The 19,542-nt window shown below is 49.9% G+C and overlaps 4 protein-coding genes across 5 annotated transcripts in view; 2 read left to right on the forward strand and 2 right to left on the reverse strand.

Annotated features, from left to right (window-relative positions):
- Window positions 1-3,771, reverse strand: part of ASNA1 (arsA arsenite transporter, ATP-binding, homolog 1 (bacterial)) — an 11,789-nt gene extending 8,018 nt beyond the window's left edge. The window contains exons 1-2 of the mRNA XM_003797923.1: window positions 3,362-3,771; window positions 2,374-2,521 (exon numbers count right to left, since the gene is read on the reverse strand). Of these exons, the coding sequence (XP_003797971.1) occupies window positions 2,374-2,521; window positions 3,362-3,522 (309 nt within the window). The 5' untranslated portion in view covers window positions 3,523-3,771. The remainder of the gene's footprint in view (window positions 1-2,373; window positions 2,522-3,361) is intronic.
- On the reverse strand, window positions 684-1,145 carry LOC100946430 (NADH dehydrogenase [ubiquinone] 1 alpha subcomplex subunit 5). The gene has a single exon (XM_003797924.3). It carries the CDS (start codon window positions 1,089-1,091, stop codon window positions 741-743), a length of 351 nt encoding a protein of 116 aa, XP_003797972.1. The 5' UTR covers window positions 1,092-1,145; the 3' UTR covers window positions 684-740.
- Window positions 3,772-4,917: 1,146 nt separating the features above from the next.
- On the forward strand, window positions 4,918-8,366 carry TRIR (telomerase RNA component interacting RNase). Of its 2 annotated transcripts, XM_003797925.3 has the most exons (3): window positions 4,918-5,377; window positions 7,558-7,635; window positions 7,914-8,366. In XM_003797925.3, the coding sequence occupies exons 1-3, from the start codon at window positions 5,030-5,032 to the stop codon at window positions 8,019-8,021; spliced, it is 534 nt and encodes a 177-aa protein (XP_003797973.1). In that variant the 5' UTR covers window positions 4,918-5,029; the 3' UTR covers window positions 8,022-8,366. The 2 variants fall into 2 exon arrangements, with proteins under 2 accessions (XP_003797973.1, XP_023373823.1); XM_023518055.1 differs by lacking the exon at window positions 7,914-8,366 and having other exon boundaries at window positions 4,965-5,354; window positions 7,558-7,634.
- Window positions 8,367-16,930: 8,564 nt separating this feature from the next.
- Window positions 16,931-19,542, forward strand: part of TNPO2 (transportin 2) — a 20,774-nt gene continuing 18,162 nt past the window's right edge. The window contains exons 1-2 of the mRNA XM_012810128.2: window positions 16,931-17,032; window positions 18,442-18,553. Of these exons, the coding sequence (XP_012665582.1) occupies window positions 18,455-18,553 (99 nt within the window). The 5' untranslated portion in view covers window positions 16,931-17,032; window positions 18,442-18,454. The remainder of the gene's footprint in view (window positions 17,033-18,441; window positions 18,554-19,542) is intronic.

Consider the following 19,542-nt stretch of genomic DNA (forward strand, 5'->3'; position numbering starts at 1 on the left):
GCCTCCCAAGTAGCTGGGACCACAGGCGCTCGCCACAACGCCCGGCTATTTTTTGGTTGCAGCTGTCATTGTTTGGCGGGTCCGGGCTGGGGATTCAAACCTACCACCTTAGGTGTAGGTGGCTGGCGCCTTAGCCTGTTGAGCTATAGGCGCCGAGCCCATTTTTTCTTTTCTTTTGAAACAGTATCACTATGTCGCCCGTGGCGTCACAGCTCACAGAAACCTCCAACTCTTGGGTTTATTCTCTTGCTTCAGCCTCCAAGTAGCTGGGACTACAGGCGCCCACCACAACGTCTGACTATTTTTTGTTGCAGTTGTCATTGTTGTTGGATCCGGGCTGGATTCAAACTTGCCACCCTCGATGTATGTGTCCAGCGCCATAACCACTGTGCTACGGACACCAAGCCCCAAAATACATCTCAAATTTGACTTACCTCCTAGATTTCTGCCCCCACCTGAGTCTGGGCTGCTATCATCTCTTGCCTAGTTATAGCTGCAACTTCCTTTTTAGAATCCCTGCTTCCACCCTTGACCTATAATCCAATCTCCACATGGCAGCTAGGGGAACTTTTCTTTTTTTTTCTTTTTTTTTTTTTTTTTACCATAATCACCAATTTTACTAAGTCTCTTAAATAGGTTCTGCATCAGTTTGATAATGTCACATAATTTAGACACATTTTAAAAATAGAATACTAATTACATCAATTTCCCATCAACCCACTAAAGTCATTCACTAATGATTATATTGGCCATTTCCACTGATTGGCAGGAGCCTCTTCCACTAACGGCTCCCATGGTTTCCATTGCATCATTTTTCTTGCCAGACTTAGTTCATGTTCAGCCTGAAGAATCACCTCTTCTATTTGGCCACCCTGAAGTTGGTCTTCTAATTTGTTAACATCTGGTTTTGCTTTAACCATAGCCAGCTTCTCATTTGTAATCTGTTCTGTATACTTTCTATATGCTGCATTTTTAGGGATTTGCTCAAGAACATCAAGAATCTTTGTATACAATATCCTTAGCCTCTCGTGTGGAGTCTCACATACGGCCAATCCCACAAGGCCAGTAGTCTTCTTCAGCGCACCGGCCATGACAGCACCCGGAACTTTTCTTTTCTTTTCTTTTCTTTTTTTTTGAGACAGAGTCTCACTTTATCGCCCTTCGTAGAGTGCCATGGTGTCACACACAGCTCACAGCAACCTCCAACTCCTGAGTTTAGGGGATTCTCTTGCTTCAGTCTCCTGAGTAGCTGAGACTATAGGCGCCCACAACAACGCCCGACTTAGTTGGGGCAGGGTTCAACTCCTCCACCCTCAGTTTGAACCCACTAGCTTTGGTGTACATGTCATGCACAGACACTGAGCTTCAAGGGATTCTCTCTTGCCTCAGCCTCCCAAGTAGCTGGGACTACAGGTGCCCACCACAATGCCTTTTTTTTTTTTTTTGAGACAAGAGTCTTACTTGGTCATCTTTGATAGACTGCTGTGGTGTCTTAGCTCACAGCAACCTTAAACTCTTGGTTTCAAAGCGATCCTCTTGCCTCAGCCTCGCAAGCAGCTAGGACTGCAAGTGCGAGCCACAACACGTGGCTAGTTTTAGAGAGGAGGTCTTGCTCTGGCTCAGGATGGTCTCTAATTTGTGAGCTCAGGCAATCTGCCCACTTCAGCTTCCCAGAGTAATAGGATTACAGGTGTGAGCCACTGCACCTGGCTGAGAGGATCTTTTCAAAACAAGAATTTGGTCTGGGCATGGTGGCTCATGCCTGTAATCCTAGCACTCTGGGAGGCTGAGGCAGATGGATTGCTTGAGCTCAGGAATTTGAAACCCTGTCTGAGCAAGAGTGAGACCACATCTTTACTAAAAATAGAAAAACTAGCCAGGCATGGTGGCACATGCCTGTGGTCCCAGCTACTTGGGAGGTTGAGGCAAGAGGATTGCTTGAATCCAGGAATTTGAGGTTGCTGTGAGCTATGATGATGCCATGTTATTCTACCTAGGGTGACAGAGTGAGACTCGGTCTCAAAACAAAACCAAACAAACACAAGAATTTGGTAATGTCTTTGCCCTGCTTAAAATGAACAGCTTCCCATTAAACTTGAGAGTCAAAACCATACTGCTGGCCATGGCATGCAAGGTCCTACTCCTTGTTGCTCTAGGTGGCCTCTCCAGCTTCTCCTTCCCCTACTTTGGCTCACTAAGCTCCAAGTACTCTGGTTTCCTTCCTGCTCCGCATTCATTCCCCTTTGGATATGCTGAGGAAGGAGTGAAACTGGATATAAAGCCCGTAGGACACAGTGGCTGCTGGTGGGTATGCACAAGAAAGACCTGGAAGGGCATTTGCAGAAGTAGGGAGCTGAGCTTTACTCCACTCACCATAGCAAAGAGGTTGTCATAGCCTTTGACCTTTGTAGGCACCTTTGAGAACTTCTGGTCAAAAGCATCTGAGATGTTGTGGGCTGGGTCTGTGGAGATTATCAGAACACTCTCTCGCCCCTTGGAGAGCTGTACTGCCAGGCTGCAGCTGGACAAAAGAAAAGTTGAAAGGTGGTGGGAAGTGAGACGCTGGTCTCTGTTTCCCCGGTCTAAAAGGGGAGAGATAGGGTCCCAGAAGCAAGTGACCCAGATCAACAAGGGCCTGGAGAGGAGAGCATGGGTCACTATGGGATCAAGCCTCAATCCCTGCAGGGGAATCCTTTCAGACCATACCTACTGACTCCTCTTATATGGACTAGTGTAGTAAGGTTTAGCTGATTGAGTCCATCTGGTCTGGTCCTTGGTTCTTCCTTACTGGGCCAGCTGTCTAGACACTATAGCTTGACTCTGTGCCCTCGCCCTCAACTCTCAGCTAAGGGGTCTCTTGAACTCCCTGTTAAACTCCGAATAGTTCAGTCTACTTGTCCAAAACAATTTGCCCTATCGACCCCTCCTCCCCACAGCTGACCAGGACAGGTTGATACTGTCCCGTCTCCTCAGCCATCTACCACCAACCTCGCTCTAGACATAAAATGGCAAAGTTCACGAGACTAGGACAGCTTGCACTGGTGTCCTTCCCCCTGTTCTGAATTCACCCGGGTACAGTCCGATGATTGAAACATCTAAGTGCGTTCCCTCCCTCCACCTGCCTCCCCCTGCACTGGATTCATTGTGATTCAGCACTTGCGCTCCCAACAGAGATGGTCAAACTCAGAGGCTTGCACTGAGGCGGTACTTTCCATTTGCTCCATGTAACTTCCAGAGAGTAACCCCGGCCGCTGCCTCAGCCAGCTTGCCCCGCTCGGAGTGCAAAAGCCGGTCTTTGGCCTCCCCTTCGCCTAGTGGTACATCCCACCCGCCTTCCCGGCCCACGCCGCTGCCTCCTTACCTGCAGGTGGTCTTGCCCACGCCACCCTTGCCCCCAACGAAGATCCATTTTAGGCTGCGCTGTTCGATGATGTTGCTAAGCGTAGGCTCCAGCGGCTCCACATCAGGCGCATCCTCGAACTCCTCCGCCTCAGCCCCCCACCCGGCCACCCCTGCCGCCATCTTGGAACCGGCTCACGTGATCATGCGGAGCGCACCACGCAACGAATGTGCAGGGGAAATCTTCTATCACATCCCTATCGAGGTTAGGAGTCTAAATTACTTTCCTATATCTTGCCTTTTAGGAGCAAACAGAAACTACATATTCACTGTTATCTGCTTCCAGGGTTCACTTCGTCAATCTTTGGCCTATATCTTTTCTAAGGACTCCCCTTGCCTAATGAACATATTGGTACTGTTCAATCTACTCCCCTTCAGTGATTGGACTTGCAGCACTTCTTTCATTGGCTACATCCTTTCTTACTTCCACCAGTCACTCTCACGTCCAGTAGCTGCCAACCTCTCCTTAGCAACCAGCCAAACACCCCGTCCAAGCTCTGTCGGTAAAGTTAGAGCCGAAGTCCGCCCTGACCTGATTTCATAGGCTAAGCTTCATGTCAATTATTTTTCCCTAGTCTCCAAATTAGGTCCCAACCTTCCCTCAGCTTCGCCCCCTTTGTTATTCTATTGGCTGTGAACCATCTGCCACAAACCAATCATAGTCAATTGATTAGTTGGCTGAAGACGGGTCCCTGGGCTGACCGAGGGTTAGCGGGAAAACAATTCCAGTCCTGGACGGGGTCCACCGCAAAACACTTGTCTAGTACGTCGAGTCTCCGTGCTGCGCAAGGACCCTACCTGTAACTGCGCTCCTTGTCGTAGAAGAGACCCTAATTCCTGAAAAACCTTGCTCCTGGCTTCCTATTTGAGAGTCCAGTGCAACATATTCTTTATTTGAGCCTCTATCCTGGGTCAGGAATACAGCTAGGTTCCAAGCCCTTTGTGTAGAGCTCGCTCCAGAACACTCTTAATCTTAGAGGGGGACTTGAGCCTAGAAGTACGCTGGTCTCATTTGAATACTCTAGCTTATAAAGTAACCTTGTTCTTAGATGCGGAACCGAGCTCCACAGATCCAGCTATCTCCTTATTCCCAAATGTGAGCTTCATGACAAGAGACAGGGACCAAACTCAGAGATACCCCTATTCTAGTTGGGGGGCCCAGGCTCGATATGCCCTCTAGACCTATTTAGGGACCCAAATTTAGAGACTTCAGCTGAGAATATAGCCCTCAAAAGAGTTCTTCTCTTTGCAAATATTATTCCTGGTGCCAGACGGGGATTCTAGCTCTGTAAAGTTAAGGCGGCACCAGTCCCAATCAGGAACCCCACTTCCGGAGAGTCAGCTACAGCCTCAGTCTCAGACAACGACCCATTCCTGGGGAGCCCCAGTCTACCTAACATCACCGCCTGTGTCCTTGGTTTATAAAAGCCCGCGGGGGATGGGCACCTCCCTGCTGCTCCGCCCCGTCGAGGTCATGCCCCACCGCCCGCCTGAGCCCCGCCCCACTGCGGACGCCAGAGGGCCGGTCCGCTCTTCCCGGCATGCATTGTCCCGGACTAGGCCAGTCGGGCGCCAAGCGCGGGGCTGGAGCGGCCTTCCCGGAATCCTTTGCGCGGTACCAGGCGACAAAATGGCTGCCCGAGGGAGACGGGCGGAGCCTCCGGGCCGGGAGGCGCCGGGCCCCGCGGCTGGCGGCGGCAGCGGGAGCCGATGGGCTGAGTCAGGGCCAGGGACATCGCCCGAGAGCGGGGACGAGGAGGTGTCGGGCGCGGGTTCGAGCCCGGTTTCGGGCGGCGTAAACTTGTTCGCCAACGACGGCAGCTTCCTGGAGCTTTTCAAGCGGAAGATGGAGGAGGAGCAGCGGCAGCGGCAGGAAGAGCCGCCTCCGGGCTCGCAGCGACCCGACCAGTCGGCCTCCGCCGCCGCTGGCACTGGGGATCCGAAGAGGAGGGGCGGCCCGGGCTCCACACTTAGCTTCGTAAGGAGCTGTGGGGGTGGGGGTGGGCGCTGGGGCTTTGGCGGGTGGGGGGAGGAATTGGGGCCTGAGATGGGGGGTGGTATCGGGATCCGGGTCCACTTTCTGCCCCAATGAGGGGGACGTCTGAGGATGTGGAACCTGGTTTTCCCGACGAGAAGTCGGATGTGGAGACCCCTGGAGCCTGCCCGCGGGAACCGGGAGCCCAGTAATTGTACTAGACGTAGCGCTCTGGGGATGGGGATACCTGGATGCCAGGATTCCTCTTTGAGTGGTACCTGGACTTAGATCCTGGGACCACCCCTCACTGTAAGGAAGGGAGAGCAAATTCTAGTCCTAGAGTTGTATCTATTAGATTCAGACCGCTTATATGTAGGACAATTACTTAGGACAACTGTTTGATTTTCCTGAATCTCATTCGACCGTGGTCTATTTATTAAGCACTTTACTTTGTGCTGGGCATTGTGCTAAGTGCTGGGTATGCAGTGGTGAGCATGACAAAAGATAACTGCTTTCCTGGCTTCTGTGGACTGGCCTACCCTATTTTCCCTAGTTGCAAAAGTGGACTTCATAGCATCTTCCTCTGAGGGTTCTGTGAGGTGATCCCAGAAAAATGGTTAGCACGGGGCTTGTCTTCTAGAGGAAAGTCTAAACCAGTGTTTCTTGGTTGGGGACTAGTCGCTGCACCCCCACATTTTGCAAAGTCTGGAGACATTTTTGGTTGTCATAACTGCGGGGAGGGGGTGCCAGTGACATTCGGGTAGAGGCCAGGGATGCTGCTGTACATCCCACAATGGGTAGGACAGAGCCTCCTCCCCCCAAAAAACAAAAAACTAAGAATGATTTGGCTCAAAACGTCATTACTGCTAGGTTGAGAAACTCTGGGCTAAATAAATAGGGCATATATTGATTGTCAGCTCTGAGTTTGCTTTGTTCCTGGTGTTGAGATCTCCCTGTAGTGTGGAGGAAAAAATGTTGACTTAAGAATTAATAGACTAGGGGTTAAGCCCTGGTTCCAGCTGTGGGTTTTTTTTTTTTTTTGATAGAGTTTCAATATGTCACCCTCTGTAGAGTGCAGTGGAGTCATAGCTCACAGCAACCTCAAACTCTTAGGCTTAAGTGATTCTCTTGCCTTAGCTTCCCAAGTAGCTGAGACTATAGGAGCGTGCCAGAACGCCAGCTATTTTTTTTTTTTGCAGTTGTCATTGTTGTTTAGCAGGCCCAGGCCGGGTTTGAACCTGCCACCCTCGGTGCATGTGGCCGGTGCTGTAACCTCTATGCTACAGGTGCCGAGCCAGTAAGTGATCTAATTTTCCAAGCCTAGTATCTTCATCTGTTAAAAACAGGTACAAGACTGTATCTGTCTTAATACCTGGATGAAGGGTGGAGATGGGATGATGTCTGTGCAGCCTGCTTGTTGCAGCCCCTGGAGCACAGGAAACCTCAGTCAATGGGAGATGATGAGATACCCGGGATGTAAGTTCAGAGGAAGACCTCTGTTTGAGGAAAGAGAAAAGTGTTAGGAGGAGAGTTTTATGAGACTTGTGGGTGGAAGCTTAGTTAGTACCCTTCCATGAATGGGATTAGCAGTAATTATCACTTTTTTGTTTATTGAAGGGTATTTGCAGTTGCGCCCTCAAAGAGGCTGGGCCAAGATAGGTGTAGAGGAGACAGTGTTGCTTGGAGTAAGGATGCTACTGCCCACTGGCTTAGAGCCATGTGACCCTGTTGCCAGCATGACCTCTCCTTCCCAAAGACTGTTTCCTCATCTATAAAATGAGGTGGTTATAACCTTCACCTTAGAGTAACTGTGAAAGTGAAAGGAGATGACACACCCACAGTACTCAATACGGGGCTTAGTATTCAGTAAAGGGATTCAGTATGGGGAGCTGTTAACACTTATATGCTAGGGGAACATGAGGCCTTGGCATGGAAAGTGAGGGCAGAGCTGTCCAGTGGTAGGAGCAATTCTTGCTCTCTGGGGGGCAACCCAGGGCCCAGGACAGGTGCTAAGAGTTGCGTGTGCTCCTCTCTGATTGCTGCGCAGGTCGGCCGGCTGGCGGAGCTGGGCGCGGCGTCGGGACGGGCCACCAGGCCGGGCTAGGAAGGTGTAGTGGGCCTCAGCACCGCCAAGGGCGGGCCCGGCTCCTGTAACCGTTGCAGTCTTCTGTCCCTTCACCCAGGTGGGCAAACGCAGAGGCGGGAACAAACTAGCCCTCAAGACGGGAATAGTAGCCAAGAAGCAGAAGACGGAGGATGAGGTGAGCAGGCCAGATGTGGGGGAATCACCCAAGTTCCTTTTCCCTTCCAGCCTTTTCACCCCTTGGTGGAGCCTTCTCTCTCCCTGTCCAGCATCTGGGCTTTGGTTGGGTTTGCTGGGTGGGCTTTCAACATATCCCCAGATAACATGACTTTGCATCTTTACTTCAAACCCAGGGCTTTATGGGTAACATTGGGGTTGGGTCAGCTGCCTCATGACAATCCTGACCCCAGTTTCTGGCCTCCCTGGCATCCCCCTCCCAACTCCTGCCCCCCACAGGTATTAACAAGTAAAGGTGATGCGTGGGCCAAGTACATGGCAGAAGTGAAAAAGTACAAAGCCCACCAGTGCGGCGATGATGATAAAACTCGGCCCCTGGTGAAATGACCCCTCCCCTGCCTGCCCACGGCCTAGGACTCTCTGCGATGTACATAACTATTTAATGCAGCAGCAGCAGCAGCAGCAGCAGCAGCAGCAGCGGCAGCCTTCCCCCAGGACTTAAACGCAGAAGGAAACTGAGATGCTTCCTGCAGCTGCGGCCGATTCTCCAGGACTTTTTTTTACCTTGAGCACTTGCCTCATGAGACTTAATAGTAACAGTGGTTTACTGTCCCCTCTCTTCCCACCTCCTTTCTCCCTCTGGTTCTTTCTGTCTTCCTCTTCTCACCCTCCTCTTTCTTCCTCCCTTTAGCCATCACTTCTGGGAAGTAAAGAACTTGACTTAGTGCCAGAGCTGTGTGCTTGATGTGTCTTTGTGTTATGGAACCTATACTCTTCCCCTGTGGACTGGCACTGAACCCATCAAAGCCCCCATCTGACCTGTAGGAAGGACAGGGACACATGCCCTCCTGTGGGCTGTCCTCAAGACCCATGTCTTCTTAACCCCTTACAGCACCTACCAAGTATGACACCTTAGATGGTGTTTTTCTTCACAGTCCCGGTTTGGCTGGACCAAAGCTGTTATTTGTTCATTCAAGAGAAACTTAAAGAACATATTATGGGGCAGGGCTGTTCTACGTTGCAGGGACACAGTTGTGAGCAGGATAGACCACAGACGAAAAGGAGAAGCCTTTTGGGTGGTAACTGCTAACAAGTATGGTCTAGATGTTAGGAAAGAAAAGTGTCTTTTGGGTGACATTTAGTCAGAATCCAGGAGAGGTGAGGCATTGTTATCACAGGTAGAAGGAATAGCCAGGGCAAAGACAGGTGGGAGAATGCCTAGCCCTGACAGGGTGCTTCATGAGGAAGGATGGTGGGTAGATTACAGAACAAATCTTGAGTTCTAGGTAGGGTGGGGATTAAGGATCTTTTCTCCTTTCCCTCTCCACCTCCCCCCTCTTCTTTTTTTTGAGACAGAGTCTCACTATGTTGCCCTGGGTAGAATCCCGTGGCATCACAGCTCACGGCAACCTCAGACTCTTGGGCTTAAGCAATTCACTTGCCTCAGCCTCCTGAGTAGCTGGGGCGACAGGTGCCTGCCACAGTGACCAGCTATTTTTTGGTTGTAGTTGTTGTTTGGCAGGCCTAAGGCTGGGTTTGAACCTCCCAGCTCTGATGTATGGCTGGTGCCCTAGCCAGTGAGGTATAGACGCCGAGCCTCCTTTTCTTCTTTCTTTCTTTTTTTTTCTGAGACGAGTCTCACTATGTTGCCCTCAGTAGAGTGCTGTGGCGTCAGAGCTCACAGCAACCCCAAACTCTTGGGCTCAATTGATTCTCTTGCCTCAGCATACCTAGTAGCTGGGATTACAGGTGCCTGCTACAACGCCCAGCTATTTTTTTATTGTTTGTTTAGCTGCCCAGGCCAAGTTCCGAACCCACCAGCCCTAGAGCATATGGCCAGCGCCCTAACCAGTGAGCTACTGGTGCCAAGCTTTTTTTTTCTTTCTGGAGACAAAGAGTCTTACACCATTGCCCTGTGCCAGTGGCGTCACAGCTCACAGCAACCTCAAACTCTTGGGCTTAAGCGATTCTCCTGCCTCAGCCTCCCAAGTAGCTGGGACTATAGGCACATGCCATAACACCCAGCTATTTCTTGGTTGTACTTGTTGTTTGGCAGGCCTGGGCTGGATTTGAACCCACCAGCTCTGGTGTATGGCTAGCTGCTGAGCTACAGGGGCTGAGCTTTTTTTTTAAGACAGTCTCATTCTGTTCCCTGGTATCATAGCTCAGAGCAACCTCAAATTCCTGAGGTCAAGAGATCCCTGTCTCAGCCTCCTGAGCAGTTTGGACTATAGATGCCTGCTACAGCTCTCAACTAGTTTTTCTATTTTTTTTTTTAAGTAGAGATGGGGTCTCACTCTTGCTCAGGCTGGTCTTAAAATTCTGAGCTCATACGATCCAGCCACGTTGACCTCCATAGTGGTAGTATTGCAGGTGTGAGGCACTACATCAAGCCTCAGGATTTTGAGGATAAGGCTTTGAGGGTGTTTGGGTGGGGAACAATGTGATATCTTCACAGGTTCCCTCTGACTCCTATGGAAAATGGAGAGTGGAGAGATAAGGATCTGAATTCCATCCATTCTGTTTCACACATGCTTTGCCTAGGGGGAGGCCTCTGAAGTCTTCTCAGCTGCTGTAGCCCTACCAGGGAGGCCAGGGTCTGTTCCAAACCTCAACCTCCTGAGTAGCTGGGACTACACGCCCACCGTGCTCAGTTAGAAAGCGGTATCTTTTTTTTTTTTTTTAGACACAGTCTCACTTTATTGCCCTCGGTAGAGTGTTGTGGCAGCATCACACAGCTCACAGCAACCTCCAACTCCTGGGCTTAGGTGATTCTCTTGCCTCAGCCTCCCAAGTAGGTGGGACTACGGGCACTCCCCACAATGCCCACCTATTTTTTTATTGTGGTTTGGCCAGGGCCAGGTTTGAACTCACCACCCTTGGTATATGGGGCTGGTGCTCTACTCACTGAGGCACAGGTATTGCCCAGTATCTTTTTTGAGACAGTCTTACTATGTCGCCCTCAGTAGAGTGCCCTGGTGTCACAGCAACTTCAAATCCTTGGGCTTAAGCGATTCTCTTGCCTCATCCTCTCAAATGTCTGGGACTACAGGCGTCCACCACAATGCCAGGCTATTTTTTGGTTGCAGTTGTTTAGCAGGCTCCTGGCTGGGCTCCAACCCGCCAGCCTCAGTGTATGTGGCTGGCGCCCTAACCACTGAGCTATGGGTGCTGATCCTCTTGTTTTTGTTTTTTTTTTGAGACAGAGCCTCAAGCTGTCCCCCTGGGTAGAGTGCTTGGCATCACAGCTCACAGCAACCTCCGACTCCTGGGTTTAAGCGATTCTCTTGCCTCAACCTCCCAAGTAGCTGGGACTACAGGCACCTGCCACAACGTCTGGCTTTTTTTTCTTTTTGCAATTTGGCCAGGGCCGGGTTTGTACCCACCACCCTCATTATGTGAGGCCGGTGCCCTACTCACTGAGGAACAGGCACTGCCCCCCCACATATATTTTAAAATGCACTTTTCTTTCAACTTGTCTCAAACCTGCTAGACCTTGAGTAAACATCAGGGCTCCCCAGATACGGGCCTACCTCCTCAATCTAACTGTGGCTGGAATGCCCAGCAGCCTTTGCACTTTTACCCAGCCCAGAGCTGGGCTCCCTTCTACTTTCAATCAAGGGAGGTCCAAGAAGCAGAGAAACTCTGTTATCATGTGCCTAGAACCTGTGGAGGCCAAGGAAGGGCAGATTGCACGTGTTCCTAGGGGCAGGCTGAGGTGGTGTCCATCCCCCCAACCCTCAGACTGTGGCAGATGCAGTTTGGAGGTTGGGGAAGGAGTGTTCACTTGTGACAAATCCTGAGCACCTGGTATGTGAAGACACAGCAGCCACCAAAACAGACAAAAATTCCTGTTCTTGTGGTTCTGACACTCTAGGTGAGGAAGACAGACTAGAAACAAAATAATACACAGAGCATATCTGATGGTTACACGTTATACAGAAAAAAAATGAAAGGAGGAACTGACATGAGATTAGGAGAGATGATAATTTTAAGTAAATTGGTCAGGGATGATCTCCCTGAGAAGGTGACATTTGTTCTTAGTCCTGAAGGAGGAGGGATAGGCAATGAGGATGGTTTCTGGAAGTGTGTTTCAGGAAGAAGAAAGAAGATACTGAAACCATGCTTGGCTTGTCCAGAAACAGCAACCAGGCTTTACAAGAGGATACCTTTCCCCTGTCACTTCTTGCAAATGCACAATAAAGCTTTGTCTGGTTTATTTTCCAGTTGACTCAAAAGTCTTTCCCTGAGTGGAAGTGGTGGTGTGTATCTACATCAGGGGTTCTCAAACTTTTTAACCAGGGGGCCAGTTCACTGTCTCTTAGACCATTGGAGGGCCGGACTGCGGGCCCCGGGACTGGTCAGCTGCTAAGTAGGACAGGCAGCGGTGGCAAAAACATCCGGCAGGCTGGATAAATGTCCTTGGCAGCTGCATGTGGCCTGTGGGCCATAGTTTGAGGACGCCTGATCTACACAGTCCAGCCTCTCTGGAGGCTGAGGGGGGAGGACTGCTTTAACCCAGGAGTTCTAGATTGCAGTGAGCTACTCCATCCTGAGCAACAAGGGGAAGACCCTGTCTCTTTAAAAAGAGAAAGAAAAAAAAGTCTCTCCCTCATACTTTGAGATGCTGAGCTGGGCCGTGTATGACTTTGGACTTGGGAATGGAGTGAAGGGGTAGGGAACACAGGAAGCTTATGGAGCTATCCCTACCTCTTCCCCAAAGCCACCAGGAGAGGCTGGATCTTTAAAAAGAAATACAAGTGGGAGAAGTAGGTCGCCCCTGCAGGTGCTCAGCCTCTATTTTAGTGTCATGAGGAAGGAGGAGTTGAAAGTCCAGACACCTCCCTTAAAAGGCACCAGCTGACCTAGGAAAAGTTTAAAGTGGGGAGGAGAATCAAATTCACTTTTTGTTGAGTCACACAGCCCTGGCTTCACACTAGTCTGGTGCCTACTGCCTGTGTGAGCTTGGATAAGTCACAGCCTTTCCTGGTCCAAGTTCTTCATCTATAAAATAGGGGTAAAATATGGAAACATCTCTAGAGTCAAATTCTAAAGACAGTGTGATATTTGTATAGTCTAACCCTGATAGTGTTTAAAACAGCTTTCAGTGCTTTTCTGGGTGAGGATGTTAGGTAGCATTTGGGGGCTGTATTTGGAAAATTCTGGCTTTTTGGGGGGGCAGGGGTGGGTTTGAACCCGCCACCTCCGGCATATGGGGCTGGCACCCTACTCCTTTGAGCCACAGGCGCCACCCAATCCTGGCTTTTTTTGAGACAGTCTATGTTGCCAGGATTCAAGTTCCATAGCCTCAGACCTTAAACCCTTGGCTTCATGCAATCCTCTTGTCTGAGTTTCTCGAGTAGATGGGACTACAGGCGAGAGCCACTGCGCCCCTGGCCCCCCAAATCCTGACCTTTTAACTGGGGGTGGGGGGCTGTGAGGTGAAAAATGTTTAGGCAGGGAGGCTGTTGTAAACTGAGACCCCATTTGTGTCTCATCTCAGATTCTCGGTTGGGCACAAGTTTCTGAAGTTTCTTTTTGCAGTAAGCACTATTAATTGAACTAAGTTTGGCAAGCACCAAGTGTAAGAATTGCGTGAGTTAACATTTGGAAACCACCTGATATACAGCAGGTACTTAAATAGGAAAACAAAAACGCAAAACTTGTCCTGACTCAGCACTCAAATTCACCAGCTTTAGAAAGGAAGAACGACTTCCGTGAATACATGAGGGCGAGCAATGTAAACCATACATGAAGCAGAAACCACTTTGTTCTGCAATAACTCCCCAGGTCGCGTGCGTGGTTGCTGGAAACATGCAATATTAAAAGTAGGGGATGAATATTAACAAACTGTATCCTGCATCTCAAACTCGCTTCCCAGCCTTCTCTAGGGCAGCCCCCAATCTTTACCCGAAAACTCCTACCGTTACGCCTCCACAGGAGGACCAAAGCTAGCCCCATCCCCAAACTCATTTTTCCTTCCGCTTAACAGATATTCAGGGGCGATCCAGACTTTCACCACATTTGATTCCCAGCCAAAACACAGAAACCCTAGCGTGTGGCAGTATGGGATTTGTAGTTCTAGGGCTTAGGAGCGGAAGGAAGCGAGGGGGGGGCTTTTGCGCATGCGTAGGTGGCGGTTTCTGCACGTGTCTCGCAATTTTTAAAAAATAACTATTTTTTATTAAATCATAACTTTGCACATTGATGCATTTATGGGGTTCAGGGTACAGCTTCGACATACAATGTGAAATGTTTACATTGAACCAAGTAACACATCCATCACAATTATATTCATTTCTTAATAGTTTTGAAATGTACCATTGCATCACGCACATTAGGTGAGGTCTCCCTCCCCAATGCCCTCCTTTCTCTCATATCCCCTCTCCCCACCCTTCTCTCTCCTCTTCCCTTCTACTTCATGGACTATAGTTATGTTTTGCCATTTGTATGATTGTGTAGGCGGTTATATATTGATTCCATAGTAGTATCGCGCACATTGGATACTTTTATTTTCCCCATTTTTGGGATACTTTACTAAGAATATGTTCCAACTCCATCCAGGTAAACATAAAAGATGTGGGGTCTCCATCTTTTACGGCTGCATAGTATTCCATGGTATACATATACTACAATTTGTTAATCCATTCATGAGTTGGTGAGCACTTGGGCTGTTTCCATGTCTTGGCTGTTATGAATTGGGCTGCAATAAACATTCTGGTGCAAATGTCTTTGTTGTAAAATAATTTTTGATCATCTGGGTATATACCTAGTAGAGAAATTGCAGGATCAAATGGTAGGTCTACTTTTAGTTCCTTGAGTGTTCTCCAAACTTCTTTCCAAAAAGGCCATATTAGCTTGTATTCCCACCAGCACTATAGAAGTGTTCCCTTTTCTCTGCATCCATGTCAACATCTGTAGTTTTGGGATTTTGCAATGTGGGCTAATATTACTGGAGTTAGAGATACCTCAAAGTGGTTTTGATTTGCATTTCTCTGATGATTAAGGATGATGAGCATTTTTTCTTGTTTGTAGGCCATGCACCTGTCTTCATCAGAGAAGTTTCTGTTCAAGTATCTTGCCCACATAGAAATGGGGTTATTTATTCTTCTCTTATTGATTAGTTTGAGTTCTCTGTAAATTCTAGTTATCAGACCTTTGTCAGAAGCGTAAAGTGCAAAAATCTTCTCCCATTCTGAAGGTTGTCTGTTTGCTTTACTTACTGTACTTTTGGCTGTGCAAAACCTTTTTAGTTTGATCATATCCCAGTAATGTATTTTTCATGTTGCTTCAATTGCCTGGGGGGACCTCATAAAATATTCTCCCAGGCCGATTTCTTCAAGTGTTGTCCCTGCACTCTGTTCTAGTATTTTTTTTTTTTTGAGACAGAGCCTCAAGCTGTGCCCCTGGGTAGAGTGCTGTGGCATCACAGCTCACAGCAACCTCCAACTCCTGGGCTCAAGCAAGTCTCCTGTCTCAGCCTCCCAAGTAGCTGAGACCACAGGCGCCTGCCACAATGCCCGGCTGTTTTTTGGTTGCAGCCATCATTGTTGCTTGGCAGGCCTGGGCTGGATTCGAACCCACCACCTTAGGTGTATGTGGCTGGCACCTTAGCCACTTGAGCCACAGGCGCCAAGCCTCTTCTAGTATTTTTATAGTTTCATGTTTTAAGTTTAAATATTTTATCCAATGAGAATCAATTTTTGTTAATGGTGAAAGGTGGGGGTCCATTTCAGTCTTCTACAGGTTGCCAGCTAGTTCACCCAGCACCATTTGTTAAATAGGGAGTCTTTCCTCCTCTGAATATTTTTGATAGGCTTGTCAAAGATCAAATGATGCTAAGTAGCTGGGTTCATCTCTTGGTTCTCTATTCTGTTCCATAAATCTACTGCTCTGTTCCTGTGCCAGTAGCATGCTGTTTTGATCACTATAGATTTATAGTATAGCCTGAAGTCTGATAATGTGATACCTCCAGAGTGTCTTGCAATTTAGATTTCTGTCCAGTGCAGCTGGCAGTAGTGGCAATCCCACCTGCTCCTTTAGGTTGTCTTGGATGACTCTCAGAGTGGAATTAGTCACCAAAAGACCCTTCTCTAGCTTGGGAAGCCTGGTATTTGCTTTTCTTGAATGAATGGAGCGGGTACTTCCTTTGTATGTGGAACATGTGCTAAGAAAGCTGTCCCCCTCCAACAGGCAGGCGCAAATATTGACCTGGGCCTTTTCAGAGGGTCAAAAGGTCCCTCTGGGCAGGCCTGGGTTGTCTTTTGGGATTAGAGTCCCCGTTGGTTCAGTAAATATTGGTTTAGGGAGGAGTTGAATACAGCAAAAGCACAGCCTAAGTCTGGCTGGGTAAAAGCCACGTTTTAAAAGGAAAATGTATGCCTGGCCAGGAATGCTTAACTGGGATTATCTCTATCCATAAACTATTCTTTTGCTCATTTGACAAGTGGGGAAACTGAGGCTCTGAGTGGCAGCCAGTCGTCCTCCTAGTTATTGGCAGGGCCACCAGGGGAGACTGGGCCATTCCAGCTCTTTCTTATCCACTCTGCTCTCATGGGAAGGAAAAACGGTACTCTCCTGTCTTCACACCCCTCCAGGATCACGGAGATTTTTCTTCATGAAAAATTCCTCAGGTTGTTCTTTAGACCGGCTCCAAAGTTTATTTTACTTAAAATTGTATATCCCTTTGATTCTGAAGAATGAGGAAGGAAAAAAAGCTTTTCATCCTTGAGGGTTTTTTGATCTCCTTGTAAAAACTATCAAACTGCATGGGAAAATAACGCAAAATGTAGCAGAGGCTTCTGTAGGACCCCAGTCCATCTCAGGCACCCCTTCTACTTTCTTTCCTTTGTGTCTGTGGTATAACGTCCTCCCAGGCTCAGTCCCTCAACTCTTCTCTGTATTCCTCCCAAGGACCTATGGAGAGGGAAGGGAGGCACAGTTCAGTTTTTAGAGGAGCGGGTGGCTAGGGCACCGCTGGCTCTGGCCGACGGGTTTCCAAATAAATGCATTACACATTCACAACGTCCCAATGGCGCAGGGCCTACGCGACACCAACTCTTGGCTCCAGCAAAGCGCTGCGGTCCGGACAGCGTGAGATGCTGAGGAAACCGAGATGCTGGGAGGACCGCAAGGCCAGAGAGGCCAAACAAGGCTGCAACTCTTTCCTCACGTGACCGGCCTCGACTAGGTTCGGGTCTTTTCCCCGACCACGTGTGAAGGCTGAACCTTTTGATTGGCTCGGCGGGACCAGTTTGAACGAAGTACGGAAGCCGCAGTTGTTCATGTACGGCAGCTTTTTTTTTTTTTTTTTAATTCCCTCTCTTTGACTCTCTCCTTCCGCGCGAGTCTCTGGAGAAGCCTCACAGCGAGGCGCCGCCGCTGCTGCCCGGGGCCCGGTAAGTGGGTCTCAGAGTCCGACCTGCTGGCCCCGGCTTGCATCGACCCCTCAGGGCTCCGGGCCTGCGCGGGAGTCGGGGCCGAGCCCGACCGGGAAAGGCCGGGAACCCGGTTGGGCCCGATTTGCGAGGCAGCTGGAACGGGCCGGGCGGGGGAGGGGGGAAACTGAGCAGCGCTTAGGGGGTGGGGCCTCGGAGCCAGGCCAGGTCGAGGTGCCTCAAAAAGAGGGCCATGGGGCGGCTAGGGTCGGACTGGAGGGGATCTGATTGGGGGGAGTGTCTCGGGACTGCTTAGGGGCCTAATTGGGGAATGAAGTGAGGATAGGGTGTGTGTGTGGGGTCCTTTTTCTACGGGGTTTGATTGGGTCTGATTGGGGGAGGCCACATTGAAAAGTTGGGGGGTCGTTGTTGGGCCCTGATAGGGAGGGATGTCAGACTTCTGCTGGGTCTGACTGCCAGGAATCCGCTGTGAGGAGTGCTGGGGGCTGGGGTGTTCGGCCTGGCTTAATTGGGAGAAGCTGCAGGGATCGGACCAAGGGGGTTTCCGATTCGAGGTGGTAGGGGTCTTGGCCGAACTTGGTTGGGGGACACAGAAGTGATCTGTCAGCAGGAGTTACTTCTAACTGGGGTGGAGGTTTGGCCAGACCTGATTGGGGAAGTCGACAGGGACCCGTCCAGGGAGTTTCTGTCGTGGGCTAGGCAGGCTTGAGTGGCTCTCAACCTGAAGAAGCAAGGGAGATCCATCTGGGGACTGCTCTGGGCCTGATTAAGGGGAATCTCTGGACAGGGTTTGGCTAAGCCAGGAAAGGGGTGTTTGGCATCTGATGAGCTCACAGGGGTGGATTAGGAGAGGCGGGACGATCGTATCTATCGTCTTGGGTCGGTGCACCTGGGGAAACTCAGGAACCAAACCAGGGCAGGAGGCCACTGGTAAAGCGGAGCTTGAGGGCCGGATTTCAGGAGAAGAGGAATCTTCAGGGACTATGCCTGCACCCAAGAGACGACGGAGGCAGGAGTGCTATCTCGGTTAGGGGTTGAGCGTTTGCCCAGCCGCTGTGAGGGAGGTGGAAGCCTTAGGGTTCACAAATGGGGGCGTCAACATGGGCCATCTTGGGACGAGGGCTCTGGAGTGGGCCGGATGAGGATCCGCGGGGTACCGCCGCCGCCGCCGCCGCCGCCGCCACCACAGCCGCCCGTGGCTTGCTTCCACATTCCACCTCCTGCACTCCCGTGCCCGCAACTGCGCGGCCGAGGATGGCGCAGCTGGTGGGGACCCCGCACTCAGGCAGGCATGGATTGGAGGCCACCGCTTGTCCGGTCATCATGCGGCTACGGCGGCTTCAGGGGCTCAACCTGGGTCTCACAGAACCAGAGAGACCCAGCACTGACTCTGGCCCCTACCCCCGCAGCTCACCTTGCACCATGGACTGGCAGCCAGATGAGCAGGGCCTGCAGCAGGTCCTGCAGCTGCTCAAAGACTCTCAGTCGCCCAACACAGCCACTCAGCGCATTGTACAGGATGTATCCTTCCTTCCTTCTGGGGCTGAGGGAGGCAGGGAGATGTCTCAAGCCCCTGAAAGGGGGAGAGGGGCTCGACTTTTTCTGTGAAGTGATGACTTGGCCTGGGCAGAGAATTAAGTATCAGAATCACTACATCCCATTCCCAGAACTGCAGGGATGGATTGTTAGGGAAAATAATGAAAAACCCTAATGTTCATTGAGAATTTATGCCACTGACTGTTAATTATAGTAGGTACTGTGCTTTTTTCCATTTTACAGATGGGCAAGTCAAGGCTTAGACAAAATGACTTACTTGCCCAAGGTCACAGATAGTAAGCAGTGGAATTAGGATGGGAAGGCCAGCTCTGTCTGATTTGAGTCCAGTCTATCCTGTCTGAGTAGGAGGAAGCATGGCTCTGAGTGAGAGGGGTATCTTTAGTTGGCACATGGGTTTCATAGGGTTTTGTGGTTAAAATTTCTTTGTTTTAGGTGGGGCAAGGTGGCTCATGCGTGTAATCCTAGCACTCTGGGAGGCCGAGGTGGGTGGATTGCCTGAGCTCAGAGGATGGAGACCAGCCTGATCCAGAGGGAGACCTCATCTCTAAAAATAGCTGGGTGTTGTGGTGGGTGCCTGAAGTCCCCTATACTTGGGAGGCGAGGCAAGAGGATTGCTTGAGCCCAAGAGTTTGAGGTTGCTGTGAACTATGATACCACAGCCCTCTACCGAGGGTGACAAAGTGAAATTTTCAAAAAAAAAAAAGAAAAGAAAAGAAAATTTCTTTGTTTTAATTGATTGTTTAAAATAGTAGATGCTAAAAATTTTATTCATTTATTTTTTGAGACAGAGTCTCACTCTGTTGGTGCCCTGGGTAGAGTGCCATGGCATCATCATAGCTCACAGCAACTTCAAACTTTTAGGCTCAAGCAGTCCTCTTGCTTCAGCCTTCCAAGTATCTGGGGCTGTAGGCATTTGCCACAATGCTTGCCTAATATTTCTGTTTTTTTTTTTT

The sequence above is a fragment of the Otolemur garnettii genome, unplaced genomic scaffold (genome assembly GCF_000181295.1).
Source record: "Otolemur garnettii isolate 467f Iridium unplaced genomic scaffold, OtoGar3 scaffold00127, whole genome shotgun sequence".
Lineage (NCBI taxonomy): Eukaryota > Metazoa > Chordata > Mammalia > Primates > Galagidae > Otolemur > Otolemur garnettii.

Bases quoted from the DNA above. Each gene is read 5' to 3' on its own strand.
- TRIR (XM_003797925.3), top strand. From the start codon at position 5,030: ATGGCTGCCCGAGGGAGACGGGCGGAGCCTCCGGGCCGGGAGGCGCCG. The intron at 5,378-7,557 runs GTAAGGAGCTGT...CCCTTCACCCAG, and splicing joins CGGGCTCCACACTTAGCTTC to GTGGGCAAACGCAGAGGCGG. The intron at 7,636-7,913 runs GTGAGCAGGCCA...TGCCCCCCACAG, and splicing joins AGCAGAAGACGGAGGATGAG to GTATTAACAAGTAAAGGTGA.
- LOC100946430 (XM_003797924.3), bottom strand. From the start codon at position 1,091: ATGGCCGGTGCGCTGAAGAAGACTACTGGCCTTGTGGGATTGGCCGTA.